We start from the raw sequence: 21,858 nt of genomic DNA on the forward strand, positions 1-21,858 counted from the left end.
TTTTTTAACGCACACTTAAACGTACATTTATATTGTTTGGTGTCAATATTTAGAATTGTTGTCATCTCTAATAGTTTAGGAATAGATTTAATCTATAATGCCATAGACACATTTTCTGTTGGAAAATGGGAAAATACATGCACGAATACCAAGAATACACTTTATCAGTCAGTATGCATTCACACAAAGCTTTGTAAGAATTTAATTGTAATTAATATAATACAAACTAGGGAAAAAAGAGATATATTTACCATGTAAATAATCAGTTAAAAAGTCACAGATGGCACATAATAATAGAAAACGCTATTCTGTTAGAATGTAACATTAATACAAAGAAATGAAGATTCTTTTGTTGTTGTTTTTTTTTTTTTTTTGTTTGCTTTTGCTTTGTTTAGTTTTTTTGTGAGCTACAGATGTTCCAATCACATCTGAGCCATTAGAGAGTCGGTGGCTTGCTGCTTCAGCTGATGGTGCAGCATCTTCAGTGGTGAACAAGACAGAAATAAAAATGTAACAGTGGATCTGGTGTAGCCTAGTGATGTGTTTCTGCTGTTTTGACAGACGAGGAGCTTCACTGAGACCAGAACCAGCGCCGGAGGTCACCACACACTCATCCGGCTTTGACTGACTCTTCAAAGGGGAAACTCTTGGTCTCCTTTTGTCTTATTCAGATCTTTGATTTCATTTGAAAATGTGAGCTTTTCAATAATAAATTATTCTAAATGTATTTATTATGTTCTCCTTGGAGATAGTAGTGCTTCCTTGTAATAGATTGTATTCTAGTAAAATATTTATTTTGCATAATATTTGAGTCTCGACTGAGTCTGTTTGCTCGAAGGAAACACTGTGAAGCGGAAAGAACACAATCAATGGCTCATCCTGGCCAGACCAATCAGACCTTCAGCTGCCAGCGGCACCAATAGGATGTGGCTTATTCTATCCTCATCTGCTTTTTGAGTCGTTGAGTTTTGAGCTGCTGAGTGTTTCAGGCCGCTTGAAGTCTCTGTCTCAGCATCACTGCAGACAATGTCAATCTTTTCAAGCACAAAGAGAATCAAATTTCAACAAAAACTTAATTTTGATTTCGATGCTCAAGTAGACTCGCGCATTGCATCGTGTGTGCATTGAAATACTGGTTCAGCGTGTGCTTCATTTATTTAGCAGCTTTAGTTGCTGTCGCTGTAAATAACGGGAAATGATCAGTGGCCAGCAGTGAACAGCCCTCACTGGGACGCCCCAGCTGTCTGCTGCATGTGGACTGGGTCTGCTGTTGGCTGCTCCTCTGGTACTCTGATTTGGCCTCTCCCCCTCTGCTACTACACAAATACACAATACATATCACCTTACCATTTATGGTCACTTATTATTATATAATATTTCTGTTATGTAGTACATTTTTGATCAATTCTTATCATTAAATTGTTAAAATGAAGATATGAAGATGAAGCACCACAGAAGTTCAAGCCAGCCTGTCCCTAAAACACCATCACCACCACGTGTTTTTATTGTTGCCTACTCTTTTTTCTGTTTTCTGTAGAAATCTTAACACTTTCTTCAGTCTTTCTTGTGACTGGAGCACTTTTGGTACAATTTATTTACAGGAGAATAACATAGCCAGCCTATTTTGCAGTTTAAATTTTGTTTAAAGATATTAATGTTGACAAATCCTAAGTTTTGCTTGCACCATTTTTATATCTAAAACAATACATAGTTTTAGAGGTGAAGGCAAACAAATGTTTGTAGATGCAGAAATACATTGTGGGTGTCCTTGGCAGTACTTCTGTGACTTTTATAATTGTTATATCAATATCAACAAATATGAAACTTGTTATATAAATTTTGGCCATATTACCCAGCCATACTTTGTCTTTTAATTTTGTGGTTATAATATGTTGCCACTGAGTCTGGTCCATTTTTTGTCGCACAAGTTTCTTGTGTTTTCTCTAAATTCCTTTGTAACTATACCCGCAAAAAAAAAAGATGATGCCCACATATCACTTCCCAACAGAGGAAGATGTAGCGTTTTGGAGGCATGGCAGGAAGGCAACAGGTTAGGATGTTTATTTGGTTTAGAAGACTCTTTCTTCTGTGTCCAACCAAACAATCATCTCTTTACCAAATCTAAATGGACAAGTCACAAACATGTCTCCATGTACACTGCCAGTCAAAAGTTTGGACACACTTTCCTATTCATTTGAATGAGAAAGTGTGTCCAAACCTTTGACTAGTAGTGTATGTCTCTGTGCAACTATGTCAGCCAAATATTACAGCAGTCCTCTGGTGTTGAGTCAGATATTTAACAGGCAGCCGAATACCTGCAAACAGACCTAGATGCAAATAATTGGAAAGGGACCAACATAAAAACTCTCAGTCGGGTGATGTTGATCACAAATAGCTCCGGAGACTTTGAAGCGTGTAAATTGCATGATGTTCATCATTCTCAGACCATCAGTGACCCCTGTCACAAATGGGTTGAGATGCCGTTACTCTGTTTCTCAGTTGTTGTTTTTTGTTTGTTTTTTGTTTTTTGTTTTTTTCTGCTCCAATGAGCAGAGCCAGGATTCTTTTCATTTTCGAGAGAAGCAACTTTTCATCAGTTTCTCAGGAACTAATGTCTGAATCTTGGTGTTCAAGTCAAAACATATTAATGGTGTTTGTATTAATCCAGACAAACGCTTAGATCTGCGTGACATGCGTACGGCTGACTAAGTCAAATGACTGTCTAAGTATGTTCCCTACCAAGAGTATCAAACTGATCCATCCATCTGCACAGCTTGCCTGTGCAGCGTTTGGGGGCCAGCTGACGATGGGTGATGGCAATAGACTAACCAGAAAGACGACAGCTAAAGTAATGTTTCATGTAGTATGATTTTTCATATTCTTTTCTTTTGTTTTCTCCTACAGAGGTCATAAGCCACCTTCCAGATCAGACTTCTGAGCACCCTTATGCAGTGACGATCTGAATTAGATCCAGCATGCTACCTAATCATAATCACGTACACTCCTTAATTTAGTAACACTGTCACACTGCCTGTTAGTTTATTACTTCCCATCGCTCAGTGAGTCAGGGGTGATGTGTGCGTGTGTGCAAGTCGAGGTAGAGGGTGGGGGGGTGGGGGGTTGACTGGGCGACTGGGACTTTGTTTCTGAAACTAAGTAGTGTATGGAAGCAACTATGTCATATGAATGGTCCATATCTGAGAGACAGCCCTTTAAAAGGAGCTGTTTCCGACAGCTCCTGTTATCAGAATCAGGTGTCAGGAATGTCAGTACAATTCCTGGCATACCTACATGTGTCAGGCTCTAGTATAAAAGAGCAGAGGGTGCTGCTGTGGACTCCAGCATCCAAACAGTTGCTAGGTAAAACAGCCAGAGCATCCCTCCACCTTCTGACAGGAACATCAGGATCTCACAGAGAAGCATGCATCTGTCTCCCACTCACCTCTGTGGGCTCCTCCTCATCTTAAACCTGCAGCTGATCAACACGTATCCCATCAGCACCAGCTTGACGGACACTGACATGGACATCTTAAAGGTGAGTTACTCTGAAACTCTGGGGCGCTACCACGGTCCCACACACCTTCCACTCAACAGCAACATCCTCTTTGTGATTTTATGTGATGTGACACAAGCTTACAGCAGGTAAATTGTTACTTTGAGAGAATAATATGTGCAATTAAACATGATTAATAATAAAGGCTGCAGCTGTATAAATAGCAAAATGACCAGTTTAAGTGGACTTGCCTGAATATCAAAGATGCTTCTCTTGGTCTCAGGAGACTAAACAGCATATGTTGATGTTGCAGGCGCTGGTCCACAGACTGGAGGAATCTGTGTCAGAGCAGACTGAGGCAAACCCGAGAGTCCCTGCAGAGCAGGATGACCTAGACAGCCTGAGTCTCGAGGATCGGCCTCAAACTGGACTGGATGAGGCGTCAATCAGGGAATTTCTGTCAGCTAAGAACCTGAAGAGTGTGCGCAACGACCCGTCCAGGAGGTCCTCTGGCTGCTTCGGTCGACGGATGGACAGAATAGGCTCCATGAGTTCTCTGGGCTGCAACACTGTGGGCAGATACAGTGAGTTTCAGTAGCATTGCATTTCAGCCTCATGAAAAATTACTAAGAAAGTCGCCAAAAAAAAAAAAAAAAAAAAAGAAAGAAAGAAAGAAGAAGAATAAGAAAAAAGATTGGACTCAGTTCTTCGTATAGTTACCACCAGCTTTCTTCAAATCTTTAGATTCTGTCAGTCATACAGGTTTTGCTATTCAATGAATGAGAAAATATGAATATTAGTAACAGCTTTGTCATCTTGTTCTCTTTCAGATCCAAAGTAAAGATGAAGTCTTATCATCTAAACTCGGCAACTGCAACGTCTCTACCAAATTGTATTTTTATTTGAATTATATTTATTTACTAATTTTTATTTAATGTTGTGTATGATTGACAAGTATATTTATTTAAAATGGATGTAAGATTCTGTATTAATAAATGTTTACAACAGCATACCATTGAGTGCACGTTTAAGCACCACACACACATACACACACAGTAACTACAGTCAAAAGGCAGGAAACTGACATTTTAGATGCCTCCTTCGGCATCATTTGCATTGTGTGACTGTCACATATTTGAGACCTGACATTGTGTTTGAGTCATCATTAAGACACTACAACTATGAAATAGTATCTTGTGTTTAGATAATCAGTGTAATCTGATTATCGTTCACATTGGATCTCATACAAAATTCGATATGTTTTCATTTTTCAGTCAACCACCAACTGGAAAGTCGCTAGTTCAGTTAGCTCCTCCAGTGTGGTGGTACATGCTGTATAATGCTTTGAGTGTTCAATAAGACAAGAGAGCTGCCATATAAGAGCGGTCCATTTACCGTATCTGTATGTGTCTAATTAGGCTCTTTGCTTCTTCACTCACTGTGTTTAAAGTGTCATCTGACACAAACATCTGTCGTATTTGTGAACTCCAGAAGCAGTCTCTCTTATTTTACATTCAACTGTTTGTCTGTGCTTACATCAGTTACTTGAACTCCAGCTTCTTAAACTAACACTTAGCTGCTCTCTTTATATGCTTGCTAAACTTTAATCCACACCTTCTAACAAATCTAAATCCAGACTCTTCAGTTGTGTGAAATCATTATCGGTGTTCACACGGTGAAAAAAAATCCAAACAGAGGTAAGCTAAATCCAAAGATAGAAGTCCATACACAGATCAGAAACTAACTAGGAAACTAACTAGGAAAACATGCAGTACAATCTGGCAGAGAACATGACTTAAGTCTTGTTTAGAAAGTCTCAACAATAGAAATAGTGCTTAAGAGATGAGGAATAAAACACAAGAGGATGAGATTTTCTCACCAAAATTCAAGTTGAAGGAATGATGGACTTCTGTTAGTCGCACAAGTGAAGCTGCATCAGCCCAGCTGTGACCTGCTTCTCTGCTCTGCCCTGTAAGATGACCCGGAGAGCCTTGAAAGGTGCCTATAAATGTATTTTTAAGAGTCCCTCCAGGATGGACAGAAAAGATTCCCTCTACAGATCGGGGAGGCCATGACTTAAACCAAATCCAAGAGCTGCTTGATGGCAAGAGACAAAAAGAAACACAACTGGGCTTTGCCACAGAATGAATTGCGGGTTTTTTCGGAGACGTGTGTCGCACATCAATAGAAGTGTTTTTCCCAGTGAACTATTCTACGTGTATAATCACAAATGCGAAGAAAACGAGAAGTCATACGAATTATTCAACCTCCTTTTTAAAATATAATTCTGATATAACTCCTCGCCCTTCTGGATTTGATGAGAGGTAACACATAAGGCGCTACCAAGATGGCGTTGCGATACAGGCAGGTGGAACCAGGCAGGTGGAACCAGGCAGGTGGAACCAGGCAGGGATGAAGCTAAACTCACAGTCTGTTCACTCAGTTCAAACCAAGCAGGCAGTCAGATTAGGCACAAGCTAAGAATATCCGGCAGACACTCAGAGATGAACGACAAAAACAGGTCCAATACGAGGAGCTCACTTTGGACCAATAAAGCTGAAATGCTGGCATTAATGACGAGAAGATCTAGCACAGCAGGAGTGAGGAGCATATCTTATATGCACATAAAGTAAGGGATAACGATACACAGGTGACACACATGAGGGCGGGCACACAATCGCACAGGCAGGAAAAAACCTGGCAGCAAGACAAGGGTAAGACGCTGAGTTCAAAATAAACAGGAAGCAGACAAAAACAGACAAACTGATAGTTGGCAATAGAAAGTAAGAGCAAACACAATTGTATTGACTGTGAACAGGAAACAATGTTTGATCGATGCATTTGGCATTATCCAGACCTGTCTTCAAGCTGAAGTGTCCCCTGAAATTTCCCCTAGAACTGCAACAGAGCCGTTACACAAAAATAACTCTTGGAAAACAAAACCAGTTCATTAGCCAGCCAGTTATTTATCATCATGGGCCGCAAAATCAGAGCCATCTCTCAAAAACCAATGCCTGCCTATTTCTGCAATATCCTCCGGGAACACCAAAGCAGCCACTGCATGATTTGGTGGGTACAGTCGTCATATAGTTGTGTTTGTTGGTCACACCTGATGTGGCAGGTTATTCTCATCATTAATCACACAGAATAATAACCTTTAATAATGGCAATCCTGTATATATAAATTGGTTTATTTATAATCCATAAAGATCGTTATAATCGTTATAAAGATATTATAATGATTAGAATTATAATTGCATAGTGACAAACATTTACTCAAGATAGAATGAAATTCAGTCTTATTGAAAAAAGGTTGTCAACCACTCACTATATGATTATAAATTTTAGCATAATCACTTTTATTACTAAAATAATCAGACTCATTTTGCGCTTGGTGTTAAAGATGTGTGCTGTATGCACTTTCTCACCATCCGTGGATTTTTGAACATCCAGAAACTTACATGGAAAGTGACGTGTACACTTTTCAAGTGGATGCATAGTTTATACATTTGGTCCGTGGATAGGATTTTATCACAGGGCCAACACAGAGAGAAAGACCCGTGTGTTTGGGCCGCTGGATGAAAGTGGTGGGCCCAGAACCTTCTGGCTGTGAGGTGGCAGTGCTAACCCCTTCACCACCATGCCACCTGTCTTTAGTATATTCTATTATTATTTAATTCTCTGAAGCTAAAACTGCCTTAACCAAGTTTACAAACTCATAAAACGCAACTCAAATCCAAACGGATGTAACAGCATTTTGTCAGGTGTCACCCTGTAACTCAGGAGCATCCCTTCTAGCCTACTATGGTATTTTTCGGGGCGTGCAGACAGTGTGAAGTATTTGCATGGTGGATCTGCATTCCGATCAATAAGCACCATGTATGCGCTCAGAGCTCACACACACATGCACTGACACACACACACATGCATAGATCACCCACCACCAAGCACCACTTATGACATCTGACCAGCTACCTTATCATGCAAAGGTGTCAGAATGCACTTGAGGTGGTCTACAAAATGATGAGTCACTGACACTGACTGTCTGTGTGTGTGTGCATGTTTATGTGTGTGTATATAAGATCTTGCACTGCGGGCTGTAGTATCAGTAGTAGCAGTGGCAGGATAACATGAGGACTACCGTCCTGTGGGGCCTACTGGCTCTCCTGTGTCAGCACACACTGGTCAGCAGCCACATACTGGGACGGGCCTCTTCTACCAGTGACCTTGCTCAGCTCAAGGTAAGAAACCTTGTGGCCGATCCTGTTATCACATGTTCCTTTCACTGGGCTGCACTAAAATATCTGATTCTAAAACCATTTCTGTACTGGACTTATGGAAATGAAAGTTAACTTTTGACCCTGGAGGTCGTCCCTTGCCCACATCTAACTCAATTAATTAAATTAATTAAAAAAACAAGCGCGCCAAGTGAATAATCAGTAAGTTGGAGATGAGCAGTGCGAGTCTTCGCAGATAAAGATGTAAATGAAGCTCCAATCAGAGCGTAGCAAAGACGAACATTGTGGAGAACAGAGTGGAGATCGTCCCTTTTTGTTTTTGGTGTGCGACAGAAGGAAAGTTAAAACATTTAAAACAAACATCATCTCATGTTGAGGAAGTCAACATAACTGTTCATTCATGAATTGGAATAGTTTATGGAAAAAAAAAGAGATCGGATTTTTTTCTCATTCTATAGAGGATCCTTAATTCTGAAATAAGAACACTTCAGCACTGAAACACATGCGTCTGGATGGTTCTACAAGTGATTTTAAGTTTCTATCTCCATCTGATCACGACTAATACTCAGTCTTTTGTAGCTATGATCAGTTTTCCCTGCCTCTGAAAAGTCTACTTCATCTTATTGTCCATTTCTTTGTTCTGTCACTACAATAAACTTAAATAAAATTCTCCTCACTCCTCTAGTGACATCTGGGCCTCTGAATGAGACACTGACGGGCTGTAAGATCGCCCACTGGCGCCATTAGGACTGTCCTCTGTGGAAATAAGAACGTAGACATCCCTAACAAAGATGGCAAGAATGTACCAATAAATGAACAAAAATAATTGAATAACTGGCTAATTGATATCTTGCTTAACTCCATTTACACAATGAAAATGGAAGTGTCACACACAGACAAATGTAGGCTTTTCAGAAAGCACTGATTTTCTAGTGTAAGGGGGTAAAAAATGCAGTTTCTCTAGCAAACCACCACAGAGCAATACTGCTCTCAGGACAACACTTCCATATGTTTAAAATGACATGACTGTTATCATAGCAAGCATGGTGAAAAAGGTAGGAGCGCTGTTCTTGGCACTGTTGGCGTGTTTATCATGGTAAATATTACGCTGAAGATCCAGCACGCTGATTGTGGGGCTGCCATTTCAGCAGGCACTGATAAGTTATTTTAAAATCCATGTTTGGATCAGATGCTGCTGTCTAAATACTCTGGGCGTCTGATCCTGAAAACTGAAAACAAGTGTTCAAAAGCTTATAAACTGCATACCATACCAATTTGGAGACACATTCCTATTCATTTGAACAGGAAACTTTCCGTATATTAGATGACTGAGGTGGAAGACTGGTCCAGGGAGTTTGAGGACGCAGGTCTGGTTCAGAGTGGCGAACTGGTTTAGGATGGGGTCCTGGTTGTTCAGACTGAACTTGGTCTTTGAGAAAAGGAGGAGACCTTCAATGGTGAGATAAATGCCATGACATGACCCTGAGTCTGATCTATAAAAGCCATACTGAGGCGTTTAGGTGACCTTGGGCGGCATCTTGTTATACTCCACAACTGTGTGTAGTATAAAAATGTAATCCTGTCCTAAAATTGAATCCTGCCATTCTCTTTATGAAGTTGTTTGTAGCTGCAGTTTCACTGGAGATCTCGTGTTTTCAATCAGTGTGTGTTTTTGGTGTTTTGGCATTTTTGAGGGTAAACCCATCTGTACCTCTCCTCACCAGTCTCTACTTGAGCGCTTTGAGGGGACTCTGGCTGAGGCCGTCCAGCAGGAGGACTCTGAGGGCGATTATGAAGAGACAAACCAGGTGGAGGAAGACCACGAACCTCTGTTAGCAGACAAATCTCAACCACTGGCGGTGGGCCCCAGCAGGGCCATGACTCAGAGGAACAATCTGCTTGATCTGCTGATGAGCACCAGGAAACGGGCCTCCAGCTGCTTTGGAGCAAGAATGGATCGCATAGGAAACGCCAGTGGTCTGGGATGCAACAATGGAAGAGGTAAGACTGCAGCTGATGATGAAGCTGGATCATGTAAAGAATCCTGTAGTATAATGTTCATTAGGTTTGAAATGTCACTCACTGCAGGATGATAAAATAACACAGCAGCTTGTAGACATAAGCATGAAATAAAGTGAGCATAAACACCCATTAAAAGTGCTGAAATATTATGTAGCTATTATACAAATAAAAACCTCGCTTGTTGCTAATGACCATTTCTTCTCCTGTTGTGTCTTTTCCCATCAGGCTAATCCGACACTTTCCAGGGCCACGTGTTGGAAGATAGTTTGATCTCCCACTGAAGATGCAACAGATGAGACTGGATGTGTTTGACTTTGTGTTAGTGACAGTTCAGCTGTGTGTCTCTTTTGTGTTTGTTTGTTTGTTTGTTTGTTTGTTTTGTTTTTGTTTTTTTGTAACATTATCACCCTAAAGCAACAAATTAACTGCACATGGATTGCCAAAAGGAAAATAAAGTCTGTTTTCATATGAAGAATGAATTTCTTTCCCAGCACTGCTCGTTTGGCTACAGTTGATACTGACAGTCTGAGGATGAGTTTTCTCTGAACACCTACAGTCTGAATACCACTTTGGGCCCCTAAGCCTGTGATTAGGCATAAATACTACCTTTTTAATTGATTTCATGCAATAACATCTTGACCTGCTGTCATTTTTTTCCCGATATCACTTGTATCAAAAATAAGTTACGACAAGATAAGGCAGTAAATTTGAGTGAGTACAGTGTGTACAGGGACCTGAAGCATCTAACCTTTGAGTTGTTACCTGAGTTAGCTGAGCAACCTGTTGTTGTTGTTGTTGGATTTCACAGTGGGTAGCACAACCTTTTCTTAATATGAACCAATATCATCCTTTAAATTCAATCTTTTGCTCAAAGCGTGTTAAGACAGGCTCTTATCTCCCAGCAGCCCTGTGCAGGACAACCAGGTGTACGGTATGCAAACTAAATGGAAGCTAATTGAATCTATTGCTTCCTTATTGGTGCTGTATAAAAATAAACTGCTGAGAGGGGATGTGAGTCATGCAGGAAATATGGCTGATCCATTCATTAACTGCTGACATCTACATGCATTTGACACAGGCGAGAAGAATATGTCACTGTAGTTTACAATCCAGAAACTGTCACACTGTCCGCTCTGATTAAGTGACTGGACAGCTGTAAGACATCACATTTCAGCTAATGGTGGCCGCCAACTTAACTGTGCTTTTCACACCAAGTTTCATGATGTCTTTGGAAACTAGCAGGACAGAAAAGAGTGGCAAGAGCAGCTCCTTCAGCCGGTCACAGTCCAATACCTTGATAAGGACAGATGTATATTTTTGCCCCCACTGTGGGCCTGACTACCTCGTTTGCTCCCTGCACACCAATAAGAACAACGCGTCATGGCCAGACTAATGTGGAAAACTTGGAGCAAGGACGCTATTAAAGTAGATAAACGGTGTGGACATGCATGTATTTATTTTCCCTAACAGCTCAGCCGTGAGGTGACCTCTTAGTCGGTCGTAAGCTAAACCTGACTGACGCTGGTCGGGACAATTTTACAGTTGTCACACAATTTATCTGATAAATCTTGACAAAAAAATAAAAAAATCACTCTGAGAGCTGATGCAGGGAGGTGAGCAGGAGTTTAATGTGAGTACACCTGTTGGATCCAGCAATAAGTCAAGAAGCAGTAATTTGTACTAACATGCTGGATGGAGGCCTGCATCAGAGATGGGCAATGCTTATTGATTAATCAATAACTTTTCTTCTCCAACTGTGCAAGAATGCTATGGAGACAGTGGACTAGTTCACTGGCTGATCCTTACACTTTCACTGTTAGCGCAGTTGCCTCACAGCAAGAAGGTCGTGGGTTCAATTCCCCAGCCTGTACGAAGTTTGCATGTTCTCTCCGTGCCTGTGTGGGTTTCCAAATTGTCTGTAGGTCTGAGTGTGAGTGTGAGTCGTTGTTGGTCTCTGTCTGTCTCTGTGTGTTGGTCCTGTGATGGACTGGTGACCTGTTCAGGTTTGTACCCTGCCCTCACCCAGAGTGAGCTGGGATTGACTACAGCACCACCTGTGACCCAGAAACGGATAAGCGGCAGAATATTAATGAATGAATGTTTACAGCTGCTGAAACTGAGCTGAGGCAGCTGATTCACTGTGAACTCCTGACTGATATTGTTTATGGTGACGTTGAAGACAGTAAAGTCCTTGAGCCAAAGAAGCGAAAGGTTTTCCTGCTCCGTGCCAAATTCAATCTGAAGTAAGTCTCAGAGCCTGAATTACTCTTATCTCTTGTTATCGCCACTATTTTGAAGACTGCAAGTTGAGATGAATATCTGTTTGTCATGGAAAGGCAAATCAAACTGTCCCAGCTGAGGACGAAGACATGGCTAGTCCTGCAATACAGGTTTGTCTTATTGCAAGTGAAGATGTGAATGTAGACATGAGATTTTGCCCTTCAGATTTCGGTCCACAGCAGTTTTTGTGAGTGGAATGGATCCCTGTCTTTCCTTGTTTCAGCAAAGGAATCAGAGACTTACTTCAAAATGTATGAACATTCATAATGAGTTTGTCCACCAGAGGGCCCCCTAACATGCAGTGAAGTTTGCCCCCTTGCTGCAGACTCAGCAGCAGACAGGTGGGCCAGTATTGCCACCGCCGTGAGCTCCAGCACTCACAGCTGCTGTCTGTGTCAGGACAACACTCCTCCAGAATTATTACCACACCAAAATCTCTTAAAGATCAATATCTAGTGCAAAATACTTAATGAACATATCAGACATGGCAAAGTTATGTACTCATGAAAATTGTTTTTATTGTAAACAGCCTTTATATCTTTACATTTGGTTCAAGGCAAACCTTTGCCTGGCAGTGTGTGAAAGTAACTAAGAACGGGCCTTTCCTGAGGGCAGGCGTGCTGTTCGTCTGCTAAGTTCGCCGAGGACAGGTGTCTTTTTTGTGTCGTTAGAAGCAGATAGAAGCTGTAAGCATGCCTTCGGGAATGACCCCAGTTGATGACGTTGAAAGCGAAGATGCTGCAGCTACGGGCGGAATCCTTTATTCGACACCTTTCATAAACTCCAGGAACTCTGTCAGGGGGAGCACACAAAGTCATGTTACAAACAGTCAACGTTTTTTTACACCCGTTTCCCTGTAGATGTCATTCATGTATTCTGGTCCCTTTTAGCAGCTGCTGTGCGTCCATGGTTCGTTTGTATTATTGTAGTGTTCAAATCCAATGAGACATTAGCTACTATGGGCAACTCTGAAGCGGTATCCAGAGATACACATGCACATTTAATTCGGTTAAAGTGATCAATAAATTATATTCTTCTCTCTTCTTCTAGACGAGTAGGTGTTTTGGGAATAATATTTAGTATGTGCCCTTTTATTATAGATCCAACATGCTGCTGTATTCTGGACAATCTGTAAGTGTTTCACTATGCAGGAAAAGAGGTCCATCAGAAGAGCAAAGTGGAAGTGAGCGGTTTAGTCCAGGGCAGCATTTCTTAGTCCATGTAGCGAGACAACCTGAGCACAGAGGCGTTGGGCTCAAAGACATAATTTGGTTTTTGTAGGAATGATGTGAGGAACGCTGCAGGTGGATAACCAGACCGAGGACGTTTGGGCATATTGCAAACAGATGGGCCCAAGTAGAAATCCTTGGGATGCTCATGTGGGAAGGAGACTGAAGATTTGTCCTTGCCAAGATGCCCAAGTAGGGCCTTGGGATAGGATTCAAAGCAGGAAAGCACGTTGGCTTAATTGCCCACATCAGAGGCTTTGGTGGTTCACCATGCCAAAGACTACTGAGAAGTCCAGCAAGAAAAAGAACCAAGCTCTGCCTCCATGAGATGCGTCACAAGCCCCCTCACATGATCCAGTTATTTGATGTCTCTCTCTTTTTTTTTTTTTTTTTTATATTTGCTCCACAGCAGAGACAGAAAGAGAAGAGCAGCTATAACTTTTATAACACCTTTCCCAAAAGTTTTCTGTCTGAATCAAAATGTCTCAGGGTAAGATATGTCAGAACCACTTTATCATATTCTAGAGACATTTTGAAGAGCCTGCCAAGTTGGGCTGTCCTGTCAGGAAGGGTGTGTTGAAGCAGTTTTCTGCATTATAAACACAGATATTGAAACTATAAGCTCAGTGTATGAGGTATACTCAATCAAGTTAGCCTTTGCTAAAACAAACTAACTGTTACATGTAATCCAGAAAGAACTCGGTTTTTGTTTTTTAATGGTTTGAAGAGCTCTACAAACAGTGTCAGCAAAAATCCATACAGGCTTTGAGTGGAAATTTCCAGATAAATATTAGGAATTGACTCAAACTGGTGAATGAAAAGCCATAATTTCGAAAAGGCAGCGTTATTTATATATAATCAGCTTTTAGTTCATGGATTCCAACCGGACCTCATTGGTGATGCATGGGGCTATAAAAAAGTTATGAATATGAACACATGCCAAAGTTTGAGCAGTAGCTGGTGCTACAGAGTTTGAAGTAGAGGCACCTAATTTGAGTGTGAGTGGTCGTTTGTCACTCTCTGTCTCTGTGTGTTTGCCCTGTGTGAGCTTGGATTGCATCCAGCACCCCCTCGGATCCGGAAAAGGATAAGTGGTTGAAGATGTATGAATGAATGAATAAAACAAGTGAATTTAGATCTACAATCAGATTTCTTTCCATAGAAGGAAATAAATCAAATTAAAATTTTAACATTGTCTGGGCCCTGCGATGGACTGGTGACCTGTCCAGGGTGTACCCCGCCCCTCACCCAATGTGAGCAGCCCCATGACCCGGATACGGATAAAGCAGATGAAGATGAGTGAGTGAACATTGTCTGGTTAGTGTTCCGACCATTGTGTTATTAAAGCTAAGACACTCGTTAACATTAACATACCATCATAGTCAATTTTGCCATCATTGTTTTTGTCTCCATCCTTCATCAGCTCCTCGATGTCGTCTTCTGTGATAGCCTCTCCAGTGGACTCAAGCATGGACTTCAGCTCTTCCAAGTCTATGTAACCATCTCCGTTCCTCAACACACAATAAAGCAAAGTTAGTTAGGTAGTTAATGAATGTTGAACCTGTTTAACTGAGCTGGTCTTAGGCTAGAAAGATCATTTGTTTGGAAATGGTAACAAGTTCTGCTCAAGGTTGTCAGATAATGGTAATTAGTCTTATTTGACCAAACCCTTGTGCATCTCTGTGTTACCATGTCTACTTGTGCAACCTGATTGGTTTGCAGGTAACATCTCATGTGACCAGTCCTGACAAGGAAAAGAATCACTCAGAAAAGATGAGGCGTGAGCAACTGTCTTTGGTCACTGCAGGCAAAACTGCTGTTTTTGGGGATGTGCTTTATTCCTTTAATCGTTCCTGTTGTCCTTTAATTTGCAAAAAAGCAGGCGAAACTAATTCAGTCACTTGCGCTTCTTAAATAGACAGATCGGCTTGAAGTTTAAGTGACTTGGTGTTATACTGTGATGGTTTACGTTTTGTGGAAGACAATTGGATGTGGGTATTTTTATCGTCTTAGAACTACACTGTAAGCTTGTTCAAAAGGACGCACAAAGGTTATGTGATGACACATCATCTCAGCGAGAAACTGCTGTGACTTCCCTGACATCAGTTACATCTCTTTTGAGCGTTTCTCAGAGAGTTGTGTGAACAAAGAAAAGAGAAACCTACTTGTCAAACATACGGAACAGTTCAGCCAGCTCCTCCTCTGGTTTCCCTTTGCTCTCCTCCTTCATGCAGCGCACCATCATCACCAAGAACTCATCAAAGTCAACTGTGCCGCTGCCTGTGAACATTCAACATGATATTATAAAGACTTCAAAGTTATTCAATGTTATAATATACATTTTTGTTACAGTTAACACCGAGATTGTATTAATGTAGTTTAGCACTGTCAAAACATTTTTATCCCAGTGCATGAAACTAAAATGGAAACAAGTGACTTGAAATAGTGACTTTGCACACTTAATTTTGCTGACGTACCGTCCTCATCCACCTCATCAATCATCTCCTGCAACTCTTCAGGAGTGGGATTCTGTCCCAGCATCCTCATCACCTTCCCCAACTCCTTGGTGCTGATGCAGCCATCTTCTGCATCCTGGATGAAGACGTCAAATGCAGCCTTGAACTCTGGAAGTGATACAGCAGCCGTTACTGTCAGACAGGGAGATCATTGTCTCCATTGCCAGGATTGAAACCACAGTGTCAGACTACTGTGTCTTCGCTTCACATTGACTGCCCTGATCATGGCTCCGTCTTTGAAGACTTCACATATTGGTACAAACCCTCCCATCTTAGAATTAATGTGCCAAAAACTGATGAAATGGTCGAGGATTTCAAGAAATAAACCAACTGTTTTCTCCCCAGCAGTGATTAATGATCAGGTAGTGGAGAATATATATGAGCCTTCTTAACCTAAAAAACAAGAGTAGAGTTCATTTGTCTTTTTTTTATTATTATTATTATGGTAGCTTGTCAAACCTTGGGTCTACTGCTGGCTGTACAATTTGTCTCTTGGGGATAATAAAGTCATCAACTTCATCAACAATTTCATCCATGACTTCATCATTTAGTCATGGATGAAGTTGTTTCATGTGATAATTAACCTTTGGAAAGGAACACCCAGAGGGTGCCCATGTAGGCACATGGAGAACATGCAAGCAGCATAGAGAAAGGCCCCAGCCCCGGGGCTGTGAGGCAACACCACAGTTCTGCCGGACCATGCCATGTTTTCATTTAACCTGATAGGTGAAATAATCAGTTGACAGGACATAGTGTTTCCACCACTGAACAACACAGTCATTGACTCATAAAAACAGACTCAGACAGCCAAGGATTCATCCATCACCAACTTAAGGGTCTGAAGTTTTAAGCACAGCACAGCGTTTCCAGCATTTACTGCAGTAATAGTGATCATTTTGAGTGATGCACTCAGACAATCAAATCTGGGCCTTCAGTCCGAGGGGCAGGAGAGTGTCAGAGTCACAGTTGGAGAGTATGAGTAAGTAAAATAGATAGGACAACAATAATTATCTATCAATAAAAGCAGTGAAGAACAAGATGGTAAGAATAATTTCATTAGGTGTTCTCCAAAAGCAAGGTTAACACTAAAAATAGGGCTTTCAATTCAGAATGAAAGTGTTGAAATTAACTGAAATGTACTTAGTTTGATTTAAAAGTCAGTGGTTGGTTGCTCCAATAAGGATGGCACATCCAACTGGGAGGAGAGACCTCGGAGCAGACCAGGACCAGGTGGAGAGATTATACCTCCTCACTGGCCTGGGAGCGCTTTGGGGTCCCCCAGTCAGAGTTAGCTGAGGTTGCTGGAGAAAAGGCTGTCTGGACCCACTTCAGATAAGTGGTTGAAGATGGATGGATGAATGGATTGTTGATCATACAGCTTAAGGGAATTATACTCAACATACACATTGCACAGTAACACTGCCAAATGAATAATTTGATATGGATACAAAGGAACAACGGAAGTGAAGGAACAGAAGTATCTAAATTCCTTTTTGCTATTTAATAATAGAAAAAATGTTGTGCCAGGTCCATAGTTCAAAAAGGCTATAGCCCAGTTATTTGCACAACATGGGCACTGGACAGGGAATTGACAAATGAAAACTCCATCCGAAACTAGACAATAATCTGCTTCCTTCTGTTGAGCACCTAATGGGTGTAAAGAGTCAATACTTCAGGCCATATTTACTACTTATGTCTGCAGGTGAAAGAGATCAGCCCAGGCAGTGTGGTCGTCACTATTTATCAGTATGAGATCCAACATTAGATTCCTAATATTAATCCTTGTGGCCTTCTTTGTTCGTAGGTGGAGTTCATTTATGGCTTGGGAACTAAATTTTCAACAGGTTACAGGCAAGTCTTGAACTTGAAGGAGCCAAATCTTAAATAGGAATAACAGTAGTAGTAACAGTGGTAAATAGTGTCCTCACCATTTTTCTGTTCCTCTGTTAAGTTTTCAACCTGAAAGGAAACAAAATCAGGATGAATATTGTACATATCATTGTTGTTGTTTCTTTGTTGTTGTTTACAAGTTGACAGTCAGAGCTCAGCTCAGCAACTACACTGATCACCTAAAGTCCGTGCTGCGCTCAGTGTGACTGTACTGCAATGTCACGTACATGGCTGGGTGTCTGGTGTCAACCATTTATTTTAATAGCCAGCAGCTGTCCCGTCTCTTTTTCTCTGATTTGTCCAGCTGTTCCTTGTTCTATTGTCAGGCACAGAAACATGAACCCATCTGAGAAACCTTATTTCGCCAATTGTTTCGAGACAACTCGAAATGAGACACAAATGTGTGTCAGGGTGGTACAGCACCTGCCCTCAAGGACATGACTTCATCGTCCTCAACCTGAGCAACAGCCCATACAAGGACTATGAAGTTGAAGTGTGTTGAATTAGCATCCACTAACATCACATCGCCTCCAAATGTAAAAAATGTTTCAGCTTCGCAACGGTAGAAATTACCGTTGGGCTGTTTTAGTGTAGGCAGTTTGTTCAACCAGAGCAGAATTATCATTCAAAGATTCAGTAATGGCCTCTAAACTGCAAATACATGCACATGAGAGTAGGAATCTGATTTCATACAACAGAGTGTTTGCTGCACATTTGTCTTCTCATCCTTGCTGCTGAAGCAGAACATGAAAGAAGTCATCGCCTTGACGTGAATTATTGCCGGATAGAGACATAACACAGCATATCATATTGAGTGTACTGTGTACTTACCGCTGCCTTATATACATCATCCATAGCTGCTGCTCCGTCTCTACACACACACTACTGAACACACTGCTGCACTCAGATACAATGCAAACGGGGGCAGCAACTGCCCCAGTCTTTGTTGGCCGAGTGTGGCACTAAAAAAACCCTTGACTCACCCTCCTAAAATCCAAGGGTGATGAACGGAGGAGTGACAGACAGAGAGATAAAGAAGGAGAGCAACCCATAAATAGAACAACAGAAGTCCCCCAACAATACAGGAGCATTGAAAGCAGCGCCAATGTTCACATATGTTTAACACAGACTGTTCTTATATATGAGCTCATGCTCAAATCTCATGAGGTTGTCATTTCTTCATAAAGGCTAATTTCAGACTCATTTCAAAAAACCTGATTGAGGTTGAGTCAAGCTGTGATCAGAATGGGATTTATGACTACTTTATTCTATAGGAAGTAATTGGTCATTTCTTAAATATTTCACTTTCTAGAAGACAGGGCACAGTTGTGACCCAAATCTGCCCTGGTCAAGGGTAAGTGTAGGTAAAGGGGGGATAAGGTCCTCACAGCCAGTGGTCTCCTCCAAAAAGTGGCTACAACATTGCATATCGCCCAGATATGGAGTCCACATCAGGAACTGACTTAAATTCTGCACTTTTTCCAGGAAAAGATGTGTTTATGTTTGGTAAAATTTGCAGCATTTTGCAATAAGTTGTTGCACTAATTATTACAAAATCCAGCTGCTTTACTTTTTCTTTTTTTTTTTATTGCACTATATCACAGATGTCCAAAACAAACTTCTCATTTAAAAAAAGTCATCATCACATTATTCTCGCATGAATCATAACTAAAAATGTATTTCAAAGAACAAAAGATTAAGTAGATGTACGTGTATTTGGTGAAAACCAAATCTGATGTAACTGCATTCATGTTTGTTTAATTCACCTGTATTTATTTTCTCTTGGATTAAAGTCGTGTACAATGGGGGGGTGAGGCCACTCAACTAACACCCACCAAAGACTCCACCCACACCTCGCCGCTTTGTCCATTTTTGTATTAGCTGGGAATGATGGGCAGAGTCTGACAGTCCCAAGATGGAGATGTCAGAGAGCTTTTTTTTTTTTTTATAGTTCTGTTTAGGCACTCACTGTTTAGCAAAAATGTATTTGGTTAAAAACTTCAGTGACTTCAAACACGCGATGTTTATTGCAACAGTATTTTATTTTTCCTAATAAGCTAATTTCTTATTATTCTTATAGGAAAGGTTAGCCAACAAAAGCTTTCTTGTTGGCTAAATGTAATCATACACAGATAGAAACCCTAACCCAACACAGATCTCTATCACAGTCAGCTGAGCTGTCCTCACAGGCAACATTCAGAATCTGTTGGAAAGCCCTGCCATGAATTCAATGGCGAACTACTCAGGTTCCTGTTATTTGTTCTACCACAAACAGCATGATCTGTTGTAAGACCTGGAACTTTTCCAAGGGCAGTTACTCTTGTCAAATTTGGATATGAAGTTTTTGATAATCTTGCTTCTGTACTGAATACTGAGAGAAGTCAGCTGTCTACATAACAATAGACACACAGAAAGGGCTATTTTGAACATGTGTCCTTGACTAGAAATAGTAGACCTTTACCAGTGGGCAGGGTGTGAGAGGAACAGTAATAAATCTCAGTTGTAAGGCAAACATACAAGATAGATAGATGTCATCTGCCAATGTACACCAGACGTCTATATATTTCTCAAGCATCTTAATCAAACCTCCCTCTGTGATGGCAACTGTACTTATTATACACACAAATCCCTAACTTTTATATCTGTTAGGTATCATTCAGGTTGCTTTAAACATGCAGTGTTGCGATGTGAATGCATTTCAATAATCTGTAATTTTTCTACAACAGTAATACTATAGATCTGTGCGTACATACACACGCTTTCATAAGTTCCAGAGGCGTTGCTGTAAAACAGCACCAGTATTGACATTTGATTTGATGTGTGTGTCTGAGGGGAAGGGGGTGGAGTGCTGTAACCAATCCAAGTTGACATCAGGCAACAGGCAGAGTGCATTCTGGATGGACTGCCAGTCTATCTCAGGGCTGTCATGTAAAGACTTAACAGCCCTTTGCATTCACATTCACACCACTGGGGCAGCTGGAGTTCACATGCAGGCAGGAGGGGACCATACAAACTCCACAAAGCCGACTGACGCCACAGTGCTAACCACTGCAAAACAATGTCCTCATAATATTCAGTAGTTAGAATGAGTATGCTGCTGCTTATAACTGCTGAAAATGGTTTATACCACTTACAGATCAGTGAAACAGAGTTATTGTTACTGTTATTGTAATTATAATCAGAGTAATTACTGTCTACTGCTTGCAGCCCACTGGCCAACAAAGAATATGATGGCACGATGTGGCGTTTCTGATCGAAGCAAAAATCGGTCCTGTACAGTACAGTGACGAAACCCACTAATGTTGCAACATTTACAATTGCAATGTATCACTGTCTCTTTTGTACCAAACAAGCACATGCATTCAGGCCCAGTAGGGCAGCTGTGTGACCTGATAAGCATCTTACTTACACATCTTATTAGATAGCAAATTATTTCTTCCACGTCTGCCGTTTTCCCGGACGTGGCATGGGCTACCCCAGGGCTGCTGCACAAAAATAACAAACGGGTGATGGTCACGCCAACACCTGCAGGCTTACTGATCCAGGCAAGCCCAAAACATCGGCATTAACCTATTAACTCGTAAAAAAATTCAACAAAGTAATCAACAACCATCTAGGGGTACAAAAATCAACTAATCAACTCTAAATTGAGCTTATGGTGAGCCCTCATTACATTATTATTGACTTGAAAGCTGCAACATAGCATAGTGGACACAGCATTGGGTTAAATGCATAAGATGATCATTTATTTAGAAAAAGCTGGGGGCCTGGTGTGGAGGAGGGACTCGGAGGGAGGCGACTTAGAGTCCAACCATGACTCAACATAGACCTACTCAATCAATAATCACTGAGCTGCAACTATGACACAAAGACAGAGAGCAGACACACACTAAAGGAAAACAAAAACTGAGCACAACGCAGCTTCCCCTCTTCACTTCGTATTTCAGGCAGGGAAAAGCATGACTGCTGCTGCTGTTGCTGCTGCTGCTGCTGCTGCTGCTGGAGGAGGAACAAGGAGCTGCTGCTTTCTATCGGGTGTCATCAAAATCAAAATCAAATTTTGCCCGTAGATTTGGCCCACAGGGGCCACCGTACCAATCCGAAGCCGCGAGGAGCGCTGCCGGAGAGCGTTACTTGACTAACCCGGAAGTGAGTTTTACTGTAACCTGGAAGTTCTTTCATTTTAGCTG

The 21,858-nt window shown here is 41.2% G+C and overlaps 3 protein-coding genes across 3 annotated transcripts; 2 read left to right on the plus strand and 1 right to left on the minus strand.

The window, feature by feature from the left end:
* Positions 1-3,412: 3,412 nt before the first annotated feature.
* Positions 3,413-4,091, plus strand: nppb (natriuretic peptide B). The gene is made up of 2 exons (XM_029506975.1): positions 3,413-3,535; positions 3,807-4,091. The coding sequence occupies exons 1-2, from the start codon at positions 3,422-3,424 to the stop codon at positions 4,089-4,091; spliced, it is 399 nt and encodes a 132-aa protein (XP_029362835.1). The 5' UTR covers positions 3,413-3,421.
* Positions 4,092-7,623: 3,532 nt separating this feature from the next.
* nppa (natriuretic peptide A) lies at positions 7,624-9,983 on the plus strand. The gene is made up of 3 exons (XM_029507487.1): positions 7,624-7,734; positions 9,456-9,732; positions 9,979-9,983. Exons 1-3 carry the CDS (start codon positions 7,624-7,626, stop codon positions 9,981-9,983), a joined length of 393 nt encoding a protein of 130 aa, XP_029363347.1.
* A 2,552-nt stretch (positions 9,984-12,535) lies between these two features.
* LOC115046098 (troponin C, slow skeletal and cardiac muscles-like) lies at positions 12,536-18,633 on the minus strand. The gene is made up of 6 exons (XM_029506228.1): positions 18,500-18,633; positions 17,707-17,737; positions 15,740-15,886; positions 15,428-15,542; positions 14,637-14,773; positions 12,536-12,825 (listed from the first exon to the last, which is right to left on the minus strand). Exons 1-6 carry the CDS (start codon positions 18,521-18,523, stop codon positions 12,794-12,796), a joined length of 486 nt encoding a protein of 161 aa, XP_029362088.1. The 5' UTR covers positions 18,524-18,633; the 3' UTR covers positions 12,536-12,793.
* Between the last annotated feature and the right edge of the window lie 3,225 nt (positions 18,634-21,858).

This window comes from Echeneis naucrates, chromosome 7 (assembly GCF_900963305.1).
Source record: "Echeneis naucrates chromosome 7, fEcheNa1.1, whole genome shotgun sequence".
Classification (NCBI taxonomy): Eukaryota; Metazoa; Chordata; class Actinopteri; order Carangiformes; family Echeneidae; genus Echeneis; species Echeneis naucrates.

Excerpts from the sequence above, each read along its gene's own strand:
- nppb (XM_029506975.1), top strand. The coding sequence starts at position 3,422 with ATGCATCTGTCTCCCACTCACCTCTGTGGGCTCCTCCTCATCTTAAAC. Across the intron at positions 3,536-3,806 it reads CTGACATGGACATCTTAAAG|GCGCTGGTCCACAGACTGGA; the intron begins GTGAGTTACTCT and ends TTGATGTTGCAG.
- nppa (XM_029507487.1), top strand. The coding sequence starts at position 7,624 with ATGAGGACTACCGTCCTGTGGGGCCTACTGGCTCTCCTGTGTCAGCAC. Across the intron at positions 7,735-9,455 it reads GTGACCTTGCTCAGCTCAAG|TCTCTACTTGAGCGCTTTGA; the intron begins GTAAGAAACCTT and ends TCTCCTCACCAG.
- LOC115046098 (XM_029506228.1), bottom strand. The coding sequence starts at position 18,523 with ATGGATGATGTATATAAGGCAGCG. Across the intron at positions 17,738-18,499 it reads ATGATGTATATAAGGCAGCG|GTTGAAAACTTAACAGAGGA; the intron begins GTAAGTACACAG and ends GTTTCCTTTCAG. Across the intron at positions 15,887-17,706 it reads AACAGAGGAACAGAAAAATG|AGTTCAAGGCTGCATTTGAC; the intron begins GTGAGGACACTA and ends TATCACTTCCAG.